Source organism: Pleurodeles waltl, chromosome 4_1 (genome assembly GCF_031143425.1).
Source record: "Pleurodeles waltl isolate 20211129_DDA chromosome 4_1, aPleWal1.hap1.20221129, whole genome shotgun sequence".
NCBI classification, from domain to species: domain Eukaryota; kingdom Metazoa; phylum Chordata; class Amphibia; order Caudata; family Salamandridae; genus Pleurodeles; species Pleurodeles waltl.
Window position 1 is genome coordinate 664412570 of NC_090442.1, and position 24329 is coordinate 664436898.

Sequence of the window (24329 nt, forward strand, 5' to 3'; positions counted from 1 at the left end):
TTGTTATTATATTTAAGTTAATATATTTCACTTTAATATATTTAAGTTAATACATTTTCAAAATAAATACGTCATATATTGTAATTGTCAATCATTTGTGCAAGTTATCAAATGCAAATTCTATGTTTTTTTATTTTAATAATTCAGTTATAGTGCCTTGATTATGTGTGTATGAATAACGTGGTGCATTCAATAGTGTTAACATAAAAACAGATTAGAAATTGCTAATCAGACAATGGCAGCTTGAGCCTTCAATTAAGCTTTTGCATCAGGTTTCTCAACCCTTTGCATGCCTGCGCTTTATGTGATAAGGACTATGCTCCTGTCCTTTTTTCATATTGTCAAGAAGGGTCAGAGGATGGATGACGTTAAAATTATGCAGCACCCCCGTTTTGAAAAAATGTCTGTGGACGTCAATGATTATACCAATCCTAAAACAATCAAATAACCTTTATTTGCATATCAAGACAGCCTAATAGATTTCAGCACCAGAGCCCAGTGTGGCCTTTCAGCACCAGAGCCCAGTGTGGGTCCAGCAGGGCCAGATCTATGCCAGATTTTCAGGGTAGCCACATGAGGTAAATTTACATGCAATTAATTTAAATTAAACTAATTTACCTAGCCGCTGGTTATCCTAAAAATCTGTCATGGATCAGGCCCCTCTGGATCCACATTGGAGACCCCTAGCCTTCCATGCAAAATGTTTTCCCTTTAAACTGAAGAAATGCATTTGCATGAATATTGATAGTTGGTTCTCTGACACTGTGTGTAAGTCCTGTACCTAATATTTGTCTGCTTTTAATAGGTCACTTTGGATGAATCGCCGCTTGGATGCACCAGATTTAGAGATTTATCTCTGACGACTGCTTGCCAAAAACAACTTTTTTAAACGTTAAAAGAGCCACGGTTTTATTTAAAGGTGCTTTTACTGGACAGGTGAAGCTGCACATTACAAAGTCGGAGCTGTTTCTTTCCGTTAGGAGGAAGACCCTGGAGCGTCATCCATACTTTTTGCTGCTTCAGGAAGATGCAAGTGAACCATGCCTATTCACATTTTGGTTTTTCCGAAAAGTACTGATCAGATGTACTGAAAACAGACAATAAGCATAATTTGGCATTTTCTTATTTTTAAATGCATGCATTTCCCTTTCTTGAATTGGTTCGAATTATTTATGTACATTCACCATTCTGATTTCGTTTGTTTTCCGACCTTCACTCAGTTAAGGTAAACAAAACTTGCACATCGCTTTTCTATTGAAAAACATTAGACACCACAATGCAGGCTCATTTGTTTTATGAGTTTACACTGCGAAATACGGTTGTCATAGCTTCATTGAGGATCTACCCTTCCAACACATCACTGTTGTCTGTTGCCTAAATTTGAGAGGCTAAGGACTTTGAACTTTTTGAATCCATGCAAATTTAAGTAGGTATTAATGCAGATTTTTATTTGGATGGGTGAATGTTTGTTCCTTCAAGCTTTCAGGAGTTCCTGGTTCAAAAGGGAAATGACGTAGCAAATGAAGTTTTCAAAACGAAATTGCACATTTAAAAAATATTTTGATAGTGTTTGATTTTCGAGGACGGAAAGTTGACTGCAAATCGACGTAATGCTTTGTTGGTTCAATTATCCTTTATGCACCTCTTTTCTCCTTTCAAATAACGAAGCTGGATACCATTGTACAATTTATGTAACTTGTTTGCCGTCAAATCACTGTTTATTCCAATTGATGATTGAACTGTTTTTATACAAATTGAAATAGGTTGATTTTTCAAAACCATACATAGACGAGAAATGTCATGCCATTTAAGGATTAAATTTGTACAAAAATACTTTACAGTTTAATACTTGTTTGTTACAAACAAAAATACATATTTAAGAGACTTTCTTGATGATAGAGGAGGGAGGGGTTCCTACGAGATATGAGTATTGATCTACTGTCATCACCGGCAGTGCTGAAATATGAAGACATTGAGGGAGAGCAACTTGTTCAACTGTTGTAAGGGATTTGTTTTAGGTTTTAACATAAAACTGATTGCAAAATGTAACTGTTCCAAAAGGCCATAGATATAGATGTGTTTTCACGTACAGCTCTTTATCTTAATTACCAAATGACAATATATAATAAACATCTTGAATGGCAGAGCAAATTGAACGAAATGCTGATGAGCATGAGGGGCGAAAAAATAAAACTTGTAGTTTTTATTGCTTTAAAAACTGGACAGAATTGGAAAAAAAATATGTAAAACATAATCAAAATGTTAGTTTAGAAAAGCAACGTAGAAACCGTGGCTCAGAATAAAATGTAATTCACGGGTCTAGCATCATTTTAGATAACTTCCCGAAGAGAGTAAAGCAGCTATGTATTTACTGATGGCTGAGGATCATCTGTGTGGGACCTTGTAATATTTTCTTTTAGCCCTCCTTTTGCTACAATTACATTACAAAAATAAATTTCTTAAATGTCCATTAAGCATTTAAACTCTTAGTGAAATAAAACACAAAGCTCATGTCCAGTGTTACTGTGCATTGAGCTATAAGTGTACCAGTGGATCAGACTACATGTTGTTTGGCTTTTCTTGCCTTGCACACCATTGCATAGGGAGAACATTATGTGTATCTACCTACCATGGTCACATACACTTTTCAGCACATAAAACGGTATCCTCATCTGCACCTATTTACAATCAACAAGCACACCGCTGGCAAGATAGCCAATACACCCAACAGTTAACAAACTCTCTACTAACACAAGGGTCAGATTTACAAAAGAAAAAGCTGAGAACAGTATTTCATGACTGAGGTTCCCCAAATATAGTACTAGTTAAAGGAAATAAGATCTTAAGAGCCAAGGATTGACACAGCCTGGGTCCCAATACAAAGAAATATTTATGTTGCCAAGATAAGGAAGAGACACTCGATCTTCCATAATTTCACACTTTTCTCTTTGAAGAACTTGGGTCTTTCAAAGCCATTTTTCCATGTTATAGTTGTCTTGACTTTCTGGAACCAAAAGAGCTCTTATGTCAGGCTTGGAATTGCACTTCTATTCCATTTATTTTTAGTGGTTACAGATTATTGAGAAGTCTGTATTACAAGTAATTGTCATGGTGAACCGTTAGCTTTTGTGAGAAATGTTCTAAGACCGCTGATTACTCTCCATGCCACATAATTTCCTTTATCACTGTCCTTAAAGTCCGTATTATGTGGATGGTATTTAGCACCATGTGTTCTTCTCTTGGAGTCCACTTTAGAAAATCACTTTTGCTATAATGTGTTAGTGGGATCTCTCATCTCTGTGTTGGACATTCGTCCGGTTTGTTGATGGAAGGCATTATTTTGTTCAATCCATTCCCCTGCTTGTAAACTCTGTTGATCTGAGATCATCTTCTGAGATGCTAGTGGGTTTCTACTAATTACCAATTCCAGTTTGTTTCCAGACTCTGCTATTAAGGGCACAACCAGACAGCAGTCAAAGTCTCTAGTACGAACATGATTCACCTGGATTGGAAATAAATAAATAAAAGGAATTGTAATTAAAAGGTACAAGAATTCTGAATTCGTTCTAAGAATTAACACACATGCTGATAAATATGAACTAGCCTAGCAATAAAGCTGTGGTGCACTTCAACTACTGCACTCCTGATAGAAACGACATTTAAAGATGAACAAACGTACCTTGATCTTTAAAAAAAAAACATGCTTGAGGTATTGGCAGATTTGTCAGCTATCCCCCAATTTAACAGAGGATACATTAATTTCTTATGTAGCGTAAACCTGTGCTACATATAAGAATGGGGTGTGTGTTCAGTAATTTAAGTGGGGTGACATGTTTTGCTGTACACAGTTTACATATGATTAAGCAAGTAGGTGGTTATGAGTGAAGTTTCTAATAAATGATGCATTTTGTGCCGTGATACTAATAATTGACACTAATTGTTGCATTTTGAAGCATGATCCTATTGTGAGAGCATTTCTCCAAATTATATACTATTAGGGCAGCATGCAAACCTGAAGAAGCCGATCATACGACTTGAGACCTCCCAGATCTCCTGGTCCATTTGGCCGTATGTTTTTTACGTATACTCCTTTTTCAAGAAGGCCATCTGCAACGCTAAACCCAAAGTCTTCCGCTTCTGAATCTTTATACAAAGATACCTATGCATAAGAGAAAAGAAACAAAACCTGAATTATAAAGGCCTCCTGTACTAGAAGCAACTGTATAACATAAATTAAACATAATTAATATTAGTAGGCAATTTATCATTGTATTTTTAGTGCAGCAAGGGTGTTTCTTATAATCTGTTCCTTCATGGTTAACTTAAGGCACACAGTTTATTCAAGGACTTGAAATGTGTAGGAGCGATTATAGCTCCCCTTTTTCTGTTGGCAATACATTCTTACACCACAACGTCTGGTGGTTCAGGCTTACACCAGCAGGGTGAACTCTAGTTCATTTCATAACACTCCACCATATAAAGGGTTGGAGGAAATCGAAACATTCAGGAAACTGATGGTTTCCTTAGCCAGATTATTTCTCCGGTCAGTCAGTGCCATATGTGTGCTGGAGAGGTATTTCTATGCTTTGTGGGATATGGTTGGTGAGATCTTGCTGGCAGTCCCTGAGTGATTTAGGCTGCACCTATTTAGGATGGTCAATACATGGTGAAATAGATTATCTGTTCTGGAATTGATATTAATTACTTCTTGGTCAGAGCAGTCAGCACTAGTGTGGCGTTTAGATGTCATATTTGATGAGATCCTTGGGCTTCTTATACAGACCTCTTTAATGGATAAGCCATTTGACAGATCACGCCTGTTTGGTGAGAAGGCTGATTCAGCACTAGAATGCCTCAAAGAAAGTCAGGCCATTGTACGTAACTTAGACCTTTCTACTTTGGGAAGAGTATACCCTCCTCAATTCTGCCCTTTCAAAGCTATTTCAGAGGTCTTGGGTACCAGCAACGCCAAGACCCACTACCTCACCAACAGGCCCTCCACTCATTTTAGGGTCTAGGACGGGGATCAAGTAGACATGATCCAGGTCAGCAAGGCCAGCAAACTTCCCAAATCTCCAAGCTGCTTTAATTTGCCCTTTTGGCACATGACCCACATGTGGGTCGTAAAATACAACATCCAACAGGTGGGTCATGAGATTGTTCAACGAGGCTATGCGCTGCCATTTCTTGTTGACCTGCTGCATCTATTGTCATACCGTCTTTCAGGAAAGCACCTGTCTATCTTGCTAAAAGGAGAGCAGACTCTTTTGGCCAAAGGAGCCATAGGAAGTATCCAGCTATGAGGATAAGGATGGGCTGTTATTCCCACTATTTCCTTGTGCTGAAGGACCAAGGCCATCAGCCAATTTTAGATATCCAGTCTCTGAACACAAATTTGAGAAAGGACATATTTAGAATGCTCACATTGACCTAAGTCCTGTCTGCACTGAACCCAGGAGAGTGGAAAGTGGTTTTGCACCTGCAGCCTCATGTGCTACTAACGGTTCAAGGAGAGCCAGGAGCATTTTGAATTTGCCATCCTCCCTTTCGGCCTCACAAGTGGCCCTTGGGTGTTCACAAAAGTGATCAGTGGTCACAGCACATTTCTGGAGGTTGTGAATTCCAGGTTTCTCCAGCCTTGATGACTGGTTGTTTACTGCAGGCTCACCACAGTCATTCATAGACCATCTCCTGACGTTGAGGTTCACTATCAATGTGCCAAAGTGCTACTATCCTGATGGTTTAGTATCAGTCCCTAGTCTCAGTGAGAGTGGCTCTGAGGCTTGCTGACATCGTGCATTCTGCTGGTCAACTACACCAGTTGACATATGCAGGTTTTGCAGTGGTACCTGGAGTTGCAGTGGGCCAAGCACTAGGCGATCTGTCTGATTCCATCCAAGTTTCTGAGGAAACTGTAAAAGACCTAGGGCCATATATATACTCTGTTTGCGCCGAATGTGCGTCAAACTTTTTGATGCACATTCGTCGCAAACCCTGCCCCATATTTATACTTTGACGTCCGACTCAGCGGGCGTCAAAGTTCCACCATGTGCGCCATTTTTTAGAAGGGGAAACCTGCCTTGCGTTAATTATATGCAAGGTAGGCGTTCCCTTCTAAAAAATGACTTTAAGGCCTGTGCGCCTTATTTACACTGTGATGTCATTTTGACGCACAGGAGGGGGCAGGCCTTAAAAAACGGCACCCAGTTTTTTAACGCCTGGGTCAGGGCAGGCGTTAAGGGACCTGTGGGCTCAGAAGGAGCCCAGAGGTGCCCTCCCATGCCATCAGGGGCACACCCTGCCACCCTTGCCCACCCCAGGAAGACAGCCATGGATGGAGGGAGCCATCCCAGGGAAAGAAAGGTAAGTGCAGGTAGGTATTTTTTTACGTATTTTTTTTGTGGCATAGGGGGGCCTGATTTGTGCCCCCCTACATGCCACTATGCCCAATGACCATGCCCAGGGGACATAAGTCCCCTGGGCATGGCCATTGGGCAAGGGGGCATGACTCCTGTCTTTGCTAAGACAGGAGTCATTTCAATGGGGATTGGGCGTCAAACAAAATGGCGCAAATCGGGTTGAGGCCAAAATTTTGCCTCAGCCTGACTTGCCCCATTTTTTGACGCCCAAGCTCCATTTTCCCCTACGCAGGCGCTGCCTGGTGTGAGTCTTTTTTTTTTTTACACACACCAGTCCGCAACGCTGGCTAACGTCATTCAATAAATACGGCGCCCGCATCGTGCTTTGGAATGGCGTTAGCCGGCGTTAACATTTTTGACGCACAACTGCGTTGGCGCAGTTGTGCGTCAAAAAGTATAAATATGGCCCCTAAAGTGGTGGCTGCTTGTCCACATATGGACCAGTGGCAGACCTCTCTCCCTACCCCACCCAGAGCTGAAGGACACTTCATTGATGGGATGGCCAGGTCATCGCCTGAAGCTTTACGCGTTACTACTGTCCATCAAAGAGAGGCTGGTTATGGTTCTCACAGAAAACTCTACCATCATGTGGTACTGCAGTAAGTAGGGCAGTGTGGGGTCCTGGGTCAAGAGGTATTTCATCTCTAGAGCTGGCTGGAGTATCAGGGCATTTCCCTGGCTGTGTGACCACCAGACAGGATCTTTTAACACCAGGGTGGGCAAACTGAGCCAGCAGCACTCGGCAAATGATAAATGGTGGTTACATCCCAAGGTGGCACAGGGCATCTGCCAGCAGTGGGAAATATCCTGGCTAGACCTCTTCAGCACAGTTGAGAATGCGCAGTGTTAAAACGTTTGCACGCTGGAGTTTCCAATAAAGCTCTGTCTTGGAGATGCATTCTGTAAAGAGTGAATCATGTGACTCCTTTACACTTTTTCTCTGCTGTCTTTCCTGCCTGAGTTCAGACAAAGATCAGGAATAACTGGGTCTAAGTCATCAGAATGGCTCTGGATTGGGGAAGGAGAATGGCATGAAGATCTGTCCTCTGAAAAATTCTGGCGCTGGAACAAGTTTGTGACCTTATGTGGCACCCATAATATGGACCCATTGCAGGCCATACTGTCAGATATCCTGTTGCTTGTTTTACCTCTGGCCCAGCAAGGACTTGCAGTGGGCAGAATTGAAGTTGTTAATTTGCCTTTTCTGCATTTGCCGGATCAACGTCCTTGTTGAAATCACCTGTTCTGATGAGGTTTCTACAGTGTTTGACACGTTTCCCCAAACTCTTTGTGATGGCACAGTAGTATCTCAATGTGGGCCTCACTTTCCTCATGTGCACTCCTTTTGAACTGATACCCAGCTGGCCACTACGTGTATTCTGGGTCGCGATAACTTCAGCTCATCACATGTGAAATCCAAGCTCTCTGGGCGCGGTCACCTTACACCACCTTTTTCTCCCAGATTAAGTAATGCTAAGAATGAGGCTCTTTTTGCTGAAGGCTGTGAATCCTTTAAAAAAATGGGACTATGCATCACTCTCCCAAAAGTGTTTGCTCTGCTTCTTCCCTCGAAAGAAGAGGAGAGACTCCATTGGTTGGACCACAACTGAGTCTTGAGTTTTCTACATCAGTGGTTCCCAACCTTTTGACTTCCGTGGACCCCCATTTCATCAATACTGGAGCCCGGGGACCCCCACTGAATCATTATTGGAACACGGGGCCACCAACACCGAGTCATTACTGATAGCTGGAACCTAATATTAATAATTTTTTTAAGCAGTCGCGGACCCCCTGAGTAGGCTTCGCGGACCCCCAGGGGTCCCCGGCCCACAGGTTGGGAACCACTGTTCTACATCAATCACACCAATGACCATCGGGGGACGATCAGCTTTTTGTGTAGTTCTCTGGGGCAAAGAAAGCAGCCTCAAGAAGGACTGAGGGCTCATTCCACCTGGTCAGGGCTACTTGATTTTTTTTTTTTTTGTTGTTTTGGAGAAACTTTCTCCTGGTGTGAGGTATGCCACCCAGGAAACCATCCTGTTTCAAACTGTGTGGGGCCTGTCACAGGCAAATGTCTGTGACCGACCCCCACTTGGTGTGTTTGTGGTGCTTGGAGCAGGACCACAAGTCCAAGGATTGCCACATTATGCATCTGAAGGAGCTGAGGGAGTGCTCCTTGCCGCCAGACATATGTCTTCGATGCTCACGGTCCAGGTTGCTGCGATTGCGGAGCCTGTCCTGATAGTCATAATCCAAATCATCTGGAAAGTCCCACAAGCATAAAACATCTTCTCTGCTCCCTGTCAAAGTCTTCTAATGAGGGGCATCTAGACGTGGGGGCATCAACACTCCAGGCCCCGCAAGTTGGTGAAATCTGAACCTGGGTCCACTCTGCGCTTCCCTGACTTTCCCAGAGCAACACTTGCCCAGCTGAAGGAGCTCTGTAAGTCCATGCGCCTAATATTTGGGTGGCCCTGCCCCTCTGGAGCACCATTGGAGCCCTGAGGGAGGGGCCCCTAATGAACCAACACCTGTGGGTTTCTTCACTGCGCTATGCTGGATCCAGAGCAGAGCTGCCAGCAAGACCAAGGCCTTCCTCTGCGCCCACTCCACTGCGGACACCCTCTGTGTCCCTAGGTGGTGTCATTCCCATCGTTATTACCAGCTCCGATACGAAGCCAGATGGGTGTGGTCCGACTCTAACACTGACCAAGCCCGTGCTTCCAAAAGCAGCACCAGTGTCTTATTTGAAAGGCCTGGAGAGGGAGATTAGGGGGCGGTGGGGTCTATGGACCTGGCCCCTGATGATGAACAGGACAACTTTTATGAGGAACTGTCAGAGGCCACTGGGTTACACACCTCACCTGACACTGGTCTGGTCTCTCCTACTGTGGCTATGGAGGAGGAAGCCTCTTTTGCAATGGCGGAGCGCAGGGCAGCTGAGGTCTTGGACCTTTGGTTGGCTGTGGTGGCAATCAAGATGAATGTCTGGATAAAGGTGCTTCAGCCGCAAGACACCCCTTCTGAACTTCTAGTCCCTTCCAATAAAGCCCTTATATTCGTTCTACTTAGGGCCTGGTCCAAGCCCTGCACAGGGGCTCCTGAGCATCGGATGACTGCCCACCACCCTACTCCTGGGGACCCAAGTTTACTTACTCAGCACCCCACTCCAGAGTGCTTGGTGGTCCAAGCCTCCACATCCAGGGTTAAGACCAGCACATTTCCTACCACTCCACTGGATAGGGAACCCAAGAGGCTGGATACTTTTGGTAAGAGAATGTTCTCTTCTGCCAGCCTAGCACTGCAGTCAGTGAACACTGCATGTCTATTGCGTCATTATTCCCACATGATATGTTACTCTGTTATGCAAAGGCTGCCTATAGTCTCGGAAGAGGCCCGAGCCATACCGACCAGGATACTGCTGATGGGAGAGATGCTGCTAAATTCACTATTAGTTGCGGGCTTGACATGATTGGCTCACTGGGCAGAGTGAGTTCATTGTTGGTGGCCTTGCGACGCAACGCCTGGCTGAGAATGACTGGCTTCTCAGAGGGTGTCGTGGCTGAGGACACGGGTCCCACAGACCATGCGGCACAGGTAGCCAGCAATTGGGCCAGTCCACCCACTCCCCCAGCAGCTGCTGCTTCCAAGCTTTTTTATTTGGCCTCGACCATCTTGGGCACCCAGTGGGAGGCAGGATACAGATTCACCTGCTCCACTGGCTGTCTGTGACATCAGACCTCTAGGTCCTATAGATTGTCCAAAGGGGCTACTCCCTTCCCTTTGTGACTACCCCGCCACCCATTTACGGTTGGCTAACAGAAGACCCTCTCTCCTTGCTCCATCAGGGAGTGCAGGCTCTCTTGGCCAAGGGAGCCATAGAGAGGGTGCCTGCAGCAGCAGTAGATCGTGGTTGTTATTCCTGCTTCTTTCTGGTGCCACAGAAAGACAGAGGGCTTCATCCTGTCCTAGACCTGTGCCTTCTCAACTGCTTCCTGAAGTAGGAGGAAGTTCAAAATGCTCGCCTCGCCCAAGCCCTGTCTGCCCTGAACCCGGGAGACTGGAGGGTAGCATTGGACTTACAGGACACCTATTCCCAAATCCCCATCCTGCTTGCCCACAGTGGGCCTAAAGCAGCTTCAGTTTTCCGTGCTCCATTTCCACCTTATTAGTGGCCCTCGGGTGTTCACAAAAGTGATGGCAGTGGTTGCAGCTCATCTGCCGAGGTCAGGGGGTTCCAGTCCTCCCCTACCTCGACGATTGGCTCTTGAAAGCAGGCTTACCCCCCCAGGCAATCTTCCACCGCCAGACTACGGCAAACCACCTGCACCTGCCGGGGTTCACTATCAACATGGTGAAGTTGCACCTGACTCTCCCTTAGATTCCCCCTTTCTGGACACAGTGCAGATTCAGGCCTTCAATCCTGCGCAGTAAGTGCAGGATATTCTGGCTATAGTTTTGATGTTTCAGTCTCTATCCTGGATTTCGTTGAGACTTACTCTGAGGTTGTTGGGTCTCATGCATCCTGCTTGTAACTGATGTCTGTTGGAAAATGTGGGCTTTGCAGTGGGACCTGAAGTCCCAGTGGGTGCAGCATCAAAGTAATCTGTCCAACATTGTCCAGATCTTGAAGGAAACGGCAGATGATCTGCAGTGGTAGCTAATGAACCATGAATGGGTCAGTGACAGACCTCTTTCACCAACCAGAGCTGACTATGAGTGATGGTCCCGCCTGGGCTGGAGTGGCCATCTGGGAGATGTGGAGATCAGAGCTCCACCTCATTATGTTGGAGCTTTGGGCAGTTCACTTTACATTTAAATCCTTTCTTCCTTCAATCAGGAGAAGGCTGGAGCACGTGTCCATGGACACCACCATGTGGTACTACCACAAACAGGGCAAGGTCGGGTATCCTTTGCCAAAAGGTCATGTGTCTCTGGTCTTGGGTGGAACATTAGAGCATTTGTCAGGTGTTTTAATACCTGGTGGGTTCTATGTATGCCACAGCGGACTTACTCCACTAAAGATGCCTAGTGGGTCACAAATGGAATGTCCATCTGGAGGTGGTGCAAGGTCTCTTTTAGCAGTGGGGAGAAACTTGGTTAGGTCTTTTCACCACTGCCAAGAACGTGCAATGTCAGCAGTTTTGCATGCTGGAGTTTCCAAGGCGATTATTACTTGGAGGTGTTTTTCTTCGTGCGTAGAGCTCCAGACTCCTATACGCCTTTCTACCAATACAACTCCTGTCCAGAGTTCTCTAGAAGATCAGGAACGACCGGACCCAAGTGATTCCTGTGGCTCTGAATTGAGCACAGAGAGTCTGGTATCCTGAGCATGACCATCTATCCTCGAGTCAGGCTACCTCTTAGAAAGGATATTCTGTCACAGCAACACAGGAGGGTCCTGCGCCCGAACCTACTCCCCCTCCACCTTCATGTGTGGAGATTGAACGGTGACAGTTGACAGCTTTCGATCTTCAGCCTGAAGTCTGTGATGTTATTCTGGCAGCCAGGCATCCCTCCACCAAGTCGGTATGCACCTGCCACTGGGATAAGTTTGTGTCATGGTGTGCTTCCCAGAAGGATGACCTGCTTTATGCACTTTTTCCAAGGTTCCTTTGTTTGCTTTGTCTTTGTTCCAGCAGGGCTCTGCTCTGGGCAAATTTCAAGATGATTGCTCTGCTATTTCTGCAGTTTCGTGGTTGCCAGACCAACCTTTGAAATTGAAGTCACCTGTTGTGGATAGGTTCCTTAAAGGCCTTCAGCATGTGATTCCCCCACGCCATTCATCATTCCTCAAAGGGACCTCAAGCTTGTCCTTACCTTTCCAATGAGTGCACCATTTGAGCCTCTGCACGATTGCCCTCTCAGGCTATTGACCGTCAAGGTTGCCTTTTCAATACCCATGACATCAGCCAGAAAGACAGTGAATTGTAAGCACTCTTGGTGCACTCTCCTTATACCACCTCCTATCCGGACAAACTAGTTCTTCTGACACGTGCCTCCTTCCTTCTTAAGGTTGTGACTCCCTTCCATGTAGGTCAAAGCATCACTCAGCCTATCTTTTTTTGCTCTCTCATATCCCTTCTAGGCGGAGGAGAGATTCCACCGACTGGACCCAAAAGAACGTTGTTGGTGGATGATCAACTCTTTCTGGGCTATGTAGGAGCTAAAAAAGGGAAGGCTGTGCAAAAATGGAGCATCTTGAGATGGACTGTTCTATGCATTAAGATTGGCTATGCACTGGCTAGGAAGCAACCCTCTGAGTGCTTGCAGGCTCACTCCACCAGAGCCAAGGCTGCAACCAGTGTGCGGTGCCCCTGTCCTGGATATCTGTCAGGCAGCAATATTGACATCACTGCACACATTCACCAAGCACTACTACCTGGATTCTCAGGTCTGTTGTGACGGGCCCTTTGCTAGTTCAGTCATGCCTGGTTTAATTGGCTTCACAGACCCACCTCCAGGTAGGTACTACTTGGGCATATATTCTAAGGTAAGGAACCTGCAGCTTGAAGTCTCTACCAGATGAAAAAGTTACTTAACTTCGGTAATACTTTATCTGGTAGAAAATCTTTCTAACTGTAGATTCCCTACTGGCATTACCAGCCTCCCCGCTGTGCGAACCGATTACGGTGTAAGGGCCACTCTTCTCAGGGTCTTAGCTTTTCACACTAGTGGTCAGTTCTCATCGCAGCTCTGTGCTCCCAGTATGGAAAGTTGTGAAAGTAAATGGCGTCAGTGCACTTGGGTGGCACCTATATAAGTACTGTGCACATCACTTCCAGTGCAGCGCCGAACAATGCCACCTACTGGCACACTGATGTACTGCTCGAAAATCTTCTGTACCCAGTCTGATGCCTGGGGAATATTCAAAGGTAGGGAATCTGCAGCTAGATAGCATCTCGACCAGAAAAGGCATTATTCATGGTAATTTGATCATTTGTCAGGCTGCCAAGCGGGCATCACTGCACATGTCCATGAAACACTACTGACTTGACAGCCAGGTCCTACAGGAAGGGCATTTAGGCCTGCAGAACTTTTCCATCTCAGCCATTCCACAGACACACCCCTTTTTGGGGGTGGGAGAGTGTTTACTGCTTCCAGATCTAAACTATAGGTGAGGAATCTCTCGTTAGAAGTATCCATCTGAAGTTACTTTCCTTTGGTAAAACGCTCTCTCTCTGGTGGATGTATCCTATGTAACTACAGAGTCCCCGCACACATCCTGGTTCTGTGGAATCGTTTCATTTCCCATATGAAAATGTCCCAAATTAGTGATCTGCACAGTGGTACCTTTGAATAGTGTTGGGTTCCATAGGCAGATTTAAAAAAGAAACTGACATTGGTATGCAGGGTGGGGCTCCATGGTCACTTCCAGGGTGGAACGAAGTCAGTGCGGAGCCGTAAGGCACTGGCGAGCGGGAGCAGTGCTGTTCAAATCTTCAGGATCCATTCTGGTTCCTGGATATTGTAAAGGTAAGGAACCTGCAGTTAGCTAGATTATCCACCAAAACGAGTCATTATCAAGGGTAAGTAACTGGTTTGTCTACCAGTTCCTTATGCATCATCAAATTTCTATCTCAGAATAACAAAGAACACTTGGTTGTAAAGAATGTAGTTGTAATATTTTGAACTTTGCTACATTATTTGGGTCATCACATGAAAGTGAAAATAGTATTTCTGTCTAGAATACTAATTGTGGGTGGATTTTTTTAACCTTTCACTAATCAGTCAGATGGTGTATGGAAATGCCTCTTTTTGCATGATCACCACCAAAGTTTTGGACTGATGCTGCTGGTTTTTGGACTCTAAGCAGACACAGCCCTGCCAAGCAGGTCTTTGCACCAGTGCGTTGACCCTTAAAATGTCTGTCTGATTGGCTCACTCAGAGTTGGCATAAGGTAACTTAAATATAAGCCACTAGTGTACAGTACCAGGGGTACCAAGTGAAAGTGGACTGCAGCAAATATATATATATATATATATATATATAATCACTCCTAAGACAGGCCTACTAAGCCCTAAGGCAGGGTGCTCTATATTTCTATATTAAAAAGTGGCACATGTGTTTTTACATGTCCTAAGACCTCAAATCGTCGTTTTTGGCTAGTAACCCCATTGGCAAGTACAGAATTACACAATGACTACTCGGCTGTGCCAACGTCTGAATGAGACAATTAAGTTGATACTTCGAAGTATACAAAGAATTGTTACATTAAGCTCAACCTGATGCCTAGTTGAATTTAAAGTATCTTAAGTAAACAGCTACTTTAGAAAGTTGTCACTCTCTTGCTTTGACCAGGTTTTCCAGTTACAGGCCTCAAGACAGCCTTCTGCCCTCCTGGAGGGAGGTGTGAACAACTCTCAGGAAGGAACACAAAGGGCTTGCCATTGGAAGAGGTGTTCTCTTCCTGCCAGAAAGGCCAAACGGGGTGTGAGGTGAAAAGGAGAGCTTCAAGGGGAAAGGCACCTTTTGAAGGGCAAATGATGGGGACACACAAGAGGGGCTGCTCTTTTTTGTTATTGTTGACAGGCTGATGTCAGAACCAGAGCAGGGGAAACAATTGCCTGGCCAGTTTTCCTGTGGGCATGTAGCCCTTATGTAGCCGCATCTCCAGGGTGGGCTACCAAGCTCCACACACTGAGAGAACGGTCCAGCCATCTTGGGAGTGGGCACAATATTGCATTCTGGGACAGCTAGATGCCACACTTAGCAGCAAGTTGTCATCAGGTGTGAGGGATCCTAATAGCTACTGCATCCCTGAGGGCAAGTTCTGGGTTTAAAAGTGGCATCCCTGGCACCCAGACCTCTGATTACATCAGCACGGGAGAGGACTAAAGGACTGCCCTTCGGGTCCATGGACCAAGCAAAGGGAGGCTGCACTAAAGACAGGACTGTACCTGCTGATCCTGGGGCTAGCAAGAAAGGGCTCCCGAGTCCCAGGCCGATGAAGTGACCTCAGGAATCTGTTGGCTGTTCCAGCCACGAAAGCTGAAGAAGCCTGCCTCGGCGAGTTGGTAGCCACAATCACCTGACAGCCTAATTGGAGCCTGGGAGACAGAGTCCTGACACTTAAAAGGCCTACCCGAGTCTGCTGGACTCAGGAGAGTCATCGGAGGCCAGTTTGGTCACCCACGATGGGCACTAGCCTCAGTTCAAGGGAGCTATTGGTGTTGCTGTAATGGGAGACCAACTGGAACTAGTTTAAGGCTGGACTCCATTCGAACTTGCCCTGTAGGCAAAGTCACCCCACCGTGTTTGTGGACCAGGAGTAGTCCCAGGAAGAACCCTCTTCACCAGCACAGCATCTACAGCATTCTGTATGCGTTGCATCAGGACCACTCCGTTGATGTCTATGGCAGTTCACCCATAGAGCCTGGAACTGGACATGAGACTGGTCTGACTGCAAATTAACTGTCCTGTCAAGCCTCATCGTCCCCTGTGACTCGCTCTCTACGGGAGTTGGTCACCCAAAGCGGGCAGGAATAGTTGTTTACAAACGTTTATAAACTCGGTAATTGCCAGTGCTTGTTTGCAGTTTGAATGGAAATTAGTGAATTATTTGCTTATTAATTTATATCTCCAGATCCCTCCATTTGGATTTTATTTGTTTTGGTGTCTAAAAATTCAGAAACATAAGAGCTGGTTTTAAAGACTGATGCCAGATTACATTTTTTTCGTGTTTCTCTCCTATTCAGCTGTTTTGGTACTTTAAAATGCTTTTCACTTGTCCGTTTGATAAATTTGACAGCTCGAAGTCACAGCTACCCAGGGTTGAGCTACAGTTTTGAAAACGAGCCTGACTGAACCCAAGATGGGTTTGTGAGTTTATTGCACAATAAAGTTGTACACCCACACCATGTAACAAACCGCTTTCCTTACACCTCGTAGTCAGGTAGGTTGCGCGTTCATTTTTTTGTTAATGTGCAAGCAGACGAATTTACAGATTTTTAGAGGTTTCAGAAAAACCTTTTGGAAAAACCATCAACAGAAACAAGACCTGGACAAACTAGGATTGAGGGACAAAGCAGCCCTCAGAAAACCGTATCTATGGAGTCACTCCAGACGCCACGAGGGAGCAACTACCGAAAGACACCTGTTCTCGAAAAATAATAATAATAAAAAAAACTGATAAACTGAAAGAACCATTGTTATTTCAGCTCCTGTTAACATATGCATTTCTTATCGTGAATGCAGAACCCTGCCTGATTCCTGATCTGTTTATCAGTGAGAGCAGGAAAATAAATAAAGGAGAAAATATGTGGTAACAACATATCAGTTGAAAGTGAATTTGCTCGAGACCTTTACACAGTTTTTGATTTTGGTATAACGTTAGTAATCCTTTTGGAAAGCTGAAGGACACTCAGCTTTTCTCCTTTGGCCCTGCACTTCTAAATACCCCGATTCCTAAACTCCTTTTTCATGGTGGGCATGAGATCCAGCACTTCTGTATTCTCTGACTTACTTATTCAGAGAGGTTTCATTATTTGGGTAAAGTATATGCAGGCCCTTCTATTCTGAGGGAACTGGGCCTTCTTACCCACCCTTGTCATCATAGAAGCTGCAGACATAGACTGAAATGGGTCCTATCACCCTCTGACATGCAAGCTCTAGATTTAATTAAAGGGCTCAAACGCTTTTTTTTTTAGCTACATGTGAGTGATCTGTGGTTCTTACCACCGGTCTTTTTTGCTACCTCTGCCTACAAGAAGCAATGACTCAGTGAGAACTGCGTACAACTGGCTGTGACAAAAACGATAATATAAAATAACTTGAAATATGGAAAGACTATTAAGACCTGACTCTTCCATTGATGAAGCTACAGATGTTGACCTAACCCTATCCCATGAGGAGGTCTGGCGAAGAAGTGGTGTTCTACGCTATTTCTGGAGTTATATACTAACGCTGGATTCTAACCCCAGACAGACAGTGATCTTGAGATGGTGCCCAGCCCCCTAAAATCACTGTATGAGGATTGATCTGCTGGTATGATGACCCACCAGTACAACAACCGCTCTTCCTAATCAGCCAGCTGCAAACACTGTCTATGTTCTAAAATGTACTTTGGCGAGTAATGCCGATTAGGCTGTTTAATCTTTTTAAGCTTCACTGGAGTTGTAAGGTATTCTTGGACTATCTGAAATAGTGTGGGCAGCGCTACCAGCATAACGTGTAATTGCTATACAACTAATATTACTTCTAGTTCAACGCCATACTTAGGAACAGGTAACAGTTCTGCCACGGCTCGAGCTTCCCCTTGTAACAGTTTCACCCACATCATATATATATATATTTTTTGCATTTCTTTATTTGCATTTTTTAAGAACATTACAATCATGCCTGTCGGTATGGTACCCCACATCGCGCGTTGCATAACCTTTTTAACATTGATTCACATTTTCAATACTCAATCAACATTAAATTGCTCCTGGCTGCACGGACACATATGATTATTCCACCTTACAAGCGCTATTGCTCACAAATGTACAGTGAAGCCAACAAATCATTTCAGGGCATATTGGGGAAAAAAAAAGAAACATGACAGCAATAAGCATAACTCAAATCAGTCATTAATCCCCCCCCCCCCTTACATTCCAGACAAGTCTCAATAATGCATTCAGATTAGGGTGGCCTGGCATCATCTTTTGCCTCCTCCACCTTCTGTAGATAGCTATTCCTTGACATGATCCTACTTTCAGCCCCCCCCCCCCTCCTTCCCGGCGGGCATCGGAGAGCACTGCAGCAAGGTATGGAGCCACAATGAGGGCTACTTGGAGTGTATCATCAGGAAGGTGTCCGGTGTCATATGCTGCATTATAAACCTCCAAGATCTTGGATGTCAGGATATCTCCATAAGAGGAATAAAATTAAATCAGGTCATCGTACCCAGCGTTATACGAGGCACAATTTGCTAGATGGCCAGACGAAGTTCATCTAGTTGAAGGAGGGCATCAAGATCTGCTATCTGGGCTGCATTTAGCCTGGGGAGTGGCAACTCCCTAAGACGGTCCCACTGGGCAGGTTCAGGAGGACCCAGCGCAGCTGCAGAAAGGGAACTAGAAAAACTCACGAAGGTTGTATTAATGTTGTCTTGTGCGTTAAGGATTGCACCATTGTCTGCCCGTAGCGCAACTAAGGGGGGGTTAAGAGCATTCATCACGTAACAGCCAAACCAGCATCCAACGTGTGCGGTCACCCTTCCTGTGTAACCTGACAAGGTAATGACTATAATCAAGCCTTTCTAGTTGACGCTCCAAGTCCCTGTGTCCCCTACACAGGTGTAATAAATAAGCACGCCGAGCAGGGGATCACGATTGTTCTAAGCAACACATATCACGTTTTTAGCCAATATGTCCTTGCACAACATCTGCCAAAAGCCCCAGGTGCCCAGGTATCACTGCTTTGTGAGTGTCCCACTCTTTCACTCTGTTAGAAGCAGAGCCGGCATTGAACTCAAAGTACTCCATCAGACACTCAGCCAAGCCCTTGTAAAATTGGGGATTAAGGAGGGAGTCAGTCTGCAATTGCCGGGTCAGAATTCTGTGGCCCCATTGCAGGGAGAGCAGGAATGGACAGTGGTTGGTGATTGTGCATGTAAGATATTTTGTATGCGGGATCACAGAGACATGAGAAGTGCTGTGGGTATGTATGCCATGTACAGGGAAGTAAAAAGAGTACTCGTGCTCCTCCGGATGCTGAAGTGCCATGCACTGAACACCCCATTATGGGTCAGCCAGTCTCCCATATGGGCAGTCGCTCTACAGCAGGCCATCCCTGCAACGTGGGGACGAATGATCCACATCCATGTTTAGGACGGAATTGAAGATGTCCCCCCATATGACAGGAGTGTGGGGGTCACACAACAAGGACAGCAAGAGTCAATCCATAAAAGCCTGATGCTCCACACTAGGGCATAGACCAGCCGCCAAGGATCTACAATCCAATCCTCGACAATAATATACCTGTCTACTGGGTCTGTCATGCGTACATCCGAAACAAAGGGAACCTACAGGGCAACTCAGATGAGAACTCCCCAGTCATAGGCCGACACCGTGGTTCCATAGACCTGCCCTTTCCATTTTGCATGCAATTTAAGGAGTTCTGCCTTGGTCAAGTGTGTCTCCTGGAAGTACGCCACCTGTACCTGCCGTCGCCTAAGATAGTTGTAAACTTGGTAGTCATACCCCATACATTTCAGGTCATAAAATTGTACTCGGGGATCATATGTGTGTTAGGTGGGGCCATGCAGACATTGAGATAGGAGACGATATATGGCGAGCTGGTCTGTCCAACACTGGGGTGTTCACAGTCAGAATACCACCACATGCACCCTGTGATCCTCCAGCCAGAGGCTGCGTAGGGAATAGGCAGGTCATTGGACAGCGGGAGCCCCATACCCCAGGCAACAAATAGAACTAAAACAGAGGAAACATTCCCTCCCACCACCCCACGACAAAGAAAATAGCCCACCCTCTACCATAAAGCAAAAAAGCATTCAAACAAAGCAAAATTTGAAGCAACAATGTCAGTAAGTCCATTACGGTAAACTGGGGCATGAGTAACATGGAAGCAAATCACCCAGTAAATGTTATTATGTACATAAGTGCTATCAATCTACATTAGCATGCCCTCCTTGCCCCCCAAACATCAATTAGAACCCACCCATGTGAGGATACAACTAGCTTACCTCTGTGAAGAAACAGGAGAAAATCATAAGTCATCAGCCATTCACGGCGTCACTAATGGACCCCACACATCATCACCGGTGGAACCCACAGTGTTATCAGAGTCTGAGGCAGTGTCGGAGGCGGTCTCTGATCTCAAGGCCTGGAAGGGGTTACGGAGACGGTGCAGAACCACCTCAGCTGCCTGTGCATGCTTACAGGCTGCCTGTTTAGAGGTCAGAGTGGGGCTAACGAGGTCTGTGTTTCTGTCGGTGTGGTGTGTTCCTGTTCCCATGACCCAGGTCTGGGGCAGTGTAGGCCAGTGGGTTGGATCTCCATCTGTAATGCAAAGTTTGGCTGAAAACACCAAGGCATGAGCAATAAGCGAGCTGAGCCTTTACCCCTGATTAAGATGTGCCACAGCGCTGTACTTCTGCAGTGTAATCCGGATAAGCAGTGATCTCAGAGTTCTTGAAACGTCAGGGACCCTTGGCACAGAAGAGCTGGAATAGCAGATACCACAACAGGGATGCACCACCAGCAGACAAATGATATGTGACACCAGGTACCCCACATGGTTACTGAGCGCCAAGTGTCACATACCCTTCCCTCAGGTCCGAGCCGTTAACCCATACAGGTAGGGAATCAGCTGGGCACATGCAGAAGTTCAAAATTCAGTATCCACTCTACACAAACACTTCTAGGACATGGGAGTAGTAGTCTCCCTGTTTGCACTGTCCATTTGATCACATGCAGCAGCCAAATGACCACAGGTCAGCCATGCCGGGGAATAGAAATGCATATGCACAGTCCAAGAGCGGGCCCCCTGGTGGCAGGTTAGGGGCTCCACAGCAAAGAAATGAGGGGTCCCCCTTCACTAGCCAGTAATAACAAATGTCCCCCAGCACGGTGGGCCACTCACACGCTGTCATTGAGGGGCCCCATGGTTCAAATCATGTAGGGACTGCTGCACACAGATGTCTGTAACGGACCCTCATAAAGTGTCTCTGGTGCTTGGTGGTTGGCCATGACTTCAGGGCCTGTAATGACTGTGCCCAAATCAATCCAAAGACCATAAGGGATCATGAGGGGAAACTTTATGTCACCAGACATAAGAAGGCTCCACACTGTGACTGGTTGAAGTTGAAAGGAATGCCCACTCCCAAAATCGTTCCTGTGGCAGATCACTGTCATGGTCAATGTCTTTGTAAGTACAAGAAAAAGCAGTAGAAGCAGAAATTGGCCCCTTTCTGCCCCTCTCGGACTCCAGAGAGGGTGCAAGGACATCAGCATGCCTTTCTGTCTCACTCCTGATCTCTATCAGATCAAATCAAATTCTGAATCTAGTCCCACGATGAGTGTTTGGGCCCGTCTTCTATGTTGAAGCAAGTAGAGGCCTTCAGAGAGAGGTCATGTTGTGCATTTTTGGCACTTTACCGGTTCCCTCAGGGACACCTTTGGGCCATGAGGATCCACTTCGGCCTCCAGTGCTACACAAACACACATTGGTTCAGCACTGGCTCAGATGTCGATTTGGATTCTGGCCGCATCCTCATCGCCTACCCCCCTAACCCCTGCATTGATGCCAGTATCAATGCTGGCGAATGATTTGTAGCTTATTGTGCTGTCTGACGCTGAGCAGGATGCCTCATGACCTCGAACGACGCAGCACCTGACTCCCACTGAGGTGCAGCTATCCATAATCCTTCTGATTCCCTGTCCTTACCATGTGGTAGGGCCCTGATGTTGCATAATCTTTTTGGCTCTGACTAATATAACAGAAGCTTTGATCAAGGTGAAGACTAATCCCCAAAATGGTGAGGAAAATGGTATGAAGAACTGCAAGATGCCAGTGGCCTGGACACTTCTCCAGATACTGGTCTTGTTCCTCCTCCTGGCACTCTCAAAGTGCCTCCTCCACTGTTATGTTTAGGGCAGTGGAACTATTAGACCTGCAAGTCCAAACCTATGGAAGTAAGAACTTATGTTCTGACAGTCATACTCCAGGATGGTCAAGCACCTATAGAACATTGTTTACCATTTAAAGAGGCTCTCTCAGAAACCCACTTGTGACTTAAATGAAACCATATTCTGGACCACCAGTTAATAGGCTGGTCACTTGCCATAAGCCACCACCAGGAGACCCAGCCATACTTACACAACATCCTACGTCACTGAGCTTTATTGTAAAGGTGTTTACCAGTAAGGGAGATCTCAATGCCTTCCCTACCATTCCTCCTGATCAGGAGTGACAACGAATAGAGAAATTTAGCAGGTGGATTTTTCTACATGCCTTGCTCTAAGGTCAGTGATGCCAGCTGTCTTCTGGACCTCTACTTCCATGCCCTCTGGGACATGGCGGCACAGGTTTTACTGACTGTCACACACTACCTTCGCGCACCCCTTACTCAAACTATTCAGGATGGCTGCTATGCTCCGAAATTTTAATACATTCTTTTTATTTTTTTATTTTTATTAAAAAAAATATTTGCCTTTATATCGAGACATAACATTTCCAAGGAGTTACACATATGAATCACATTATAATGTCTCTGGGAAAATACAAATATATATTCTTCAATAAAGAAAACTCCCCCAACCCTCCTCCCCTTCCCCCAACTCCTTTTATGGCGCCCAACCTCACTTTGATCAGCCCCACCAGTCTGTTCCTTTCTTTTCATCCCCAGATCAGTAGTTGTAGTCTCTCCATAAACGGCCCTTAGTCCTATCTCTCTCATGTCTCTCTTGAGGCAATTTTTTTCTCCAATCTGATCTATATCTCCAGGGAGTAGTATGTTATCCAGTCTCCTCATATCTTTTGGAATTTTCACGGGCATCCTCTGTTGATATACATTGTCTTTTCCCCCATCATGAACCCATCCATGCCCTTTCTCCAGGCGCTTATCGTCGGGCAGCTTTCAGCTCCCCATAGTCGTACTATGTCTCTTTTGGCAACCATCAGCCCTAGCCCGTAGAACAGGAGCTTCCTTCTGGGCAGGTCTATGTCATTGGATATGCCTAGAATTATGTATTTGGGGTCCAGGGGGATCTGCGCAGTCAGGACCCCGGTAAGTATTCCTATCACCTTGTTCCAGTACACCTTAATCTTGGGACATTCCCATAGGACATGAAAAAAGGATCCAACCCCACTACATCTGGTGTAGTCTCTGTGGGTCATAGTATATTCTGTGTAGAATCTTAAATTGTATCAGTCTGAGTCGTATCCTAATTGCGACCTCTCTGGGAAACATCAAAGCAGTCTCCCAGTCTATGTCCTCCAAGAGGCCTATTTCCGTCTCCCACCTGGTGCACAGGCCGGTCAGCGTGTTTGGCGTATTATTGTTTATGGTCTTATATACTGCTGAGGTCCCTTTCGCTATTATCGTGGTTGACAACAACCGGCCCTCTAGGGGGGAGCAATCCGGAATTTCCACTCCCCGAAAACCCTCCGCTACCCAAGTGTGTCTCAATCGTAGATAATGAAAGTATTGAGTTCTATTTAGGTTGCATTCTACCTGTAGAGATTCGAAGGGCATCATTTCCCCATTTCGTATCAAATCCCCAAGCTCAGAAATTCCAATCCGGTCCCAGCTCTTGTAGCCCTTGAGTTTCTTTATTTCTTTTAACCAGCCACTCTCCCAGAGAGGGGGTCATACTAGTGGGTCGTCTATACCATCCCACCGTTTTGTTAGCTCTTTTCCAGGCCATTAAAGCCACTTTTGTGGCTGGGGTGAGGTGTTGGTCTCCCACCCTCTCATAGAGGAATTGTCTACATGTCTTGCCCTCCCATTGTAGCCGTTCCAGACGGAATGTGGGATGTTCGTCTGTGGCAAACACCCAGTCATTCACGTTGATAAGGTGTGTTGCCCAATAGTATGCCTCTATATCCGGTAGGGACAGACCCCCAGCGTACTGATTGCGCTGTAGGGTTTTAAGGGCTATTCTTGGGTGTTTCCCTTCCCACAGAAAACGTCGTATGTCCCCTTCTATGTCTCTAAATTGGCCTGAGGGAATTTGGTAGTACGTGTTCTGCAGAACGTATAGAAACTTTGGTAGAGATATCATTTTGACCATGGCGACCCTGCCCATCAACGTCAGAGGTAAAGTTGTCCATCTGCTGAAATCAGAACTGCATTCCCTCACCACCTTCCCTAGATTACTGTTATGGCTTCTGTCAGCCTTGTGTATAACATAAATACCCAGGTATGTGAATCCTTCTTTCGTGCATTGTAGCCTCATCGGCAA

The 24329-nt window shown here is 45.6% G+C and overlaps 2 protein-coding genes across 23 annotated transcripts in view; one reads left to right on the plus strand and one right to left on the minus strand.

Moving 5' to 3' along the window:
* HELB (DNA helicase B) overlaps positions 1-2468 on the plus strand; it is a 451751-nt gene extending 449283 nt beyond the window's left edge. For both annotated transcript variants that reach the window (XM_069229147.1, XM_069229148.1), the window contains one exon: positions 806-2468. In XM_069229147.1, the coding sequence (XP_069085248.1) occupies positions 806-889 (84 nt within the window). In that variant the 3' untranslated portion in view covers positions 890-2468. The remainder of the gene's footprint in view (positions 1-805) is intronic.
* GRIP1 (glutamate receptor interacting protein 1) overlaps positions 1697-24329 on the minus strand; it is a 1044357-nt gene continuing 1021724 nt past the window's right edge. For all 21 annotated transcript variants that reach the window (XM_069229162.1, XM_069229153.1, XM_069229151.1 and 18 more), the window contains 2 exons: positions 4013-4159; positions 1697-3502 (listed from right to left, as the gene is read on the minus strand). In XM_069229162.1, coding sequence (XP_069085263.1) covers positions 3269-3502; positions 4013-4159 — 381 coding nt within the window. In that variant the 3' untranslated portion in view covers positions 1697-3268. The remainder of the gene's footprint in view (positions 3503-4012; positions 4160-24329) is intronic.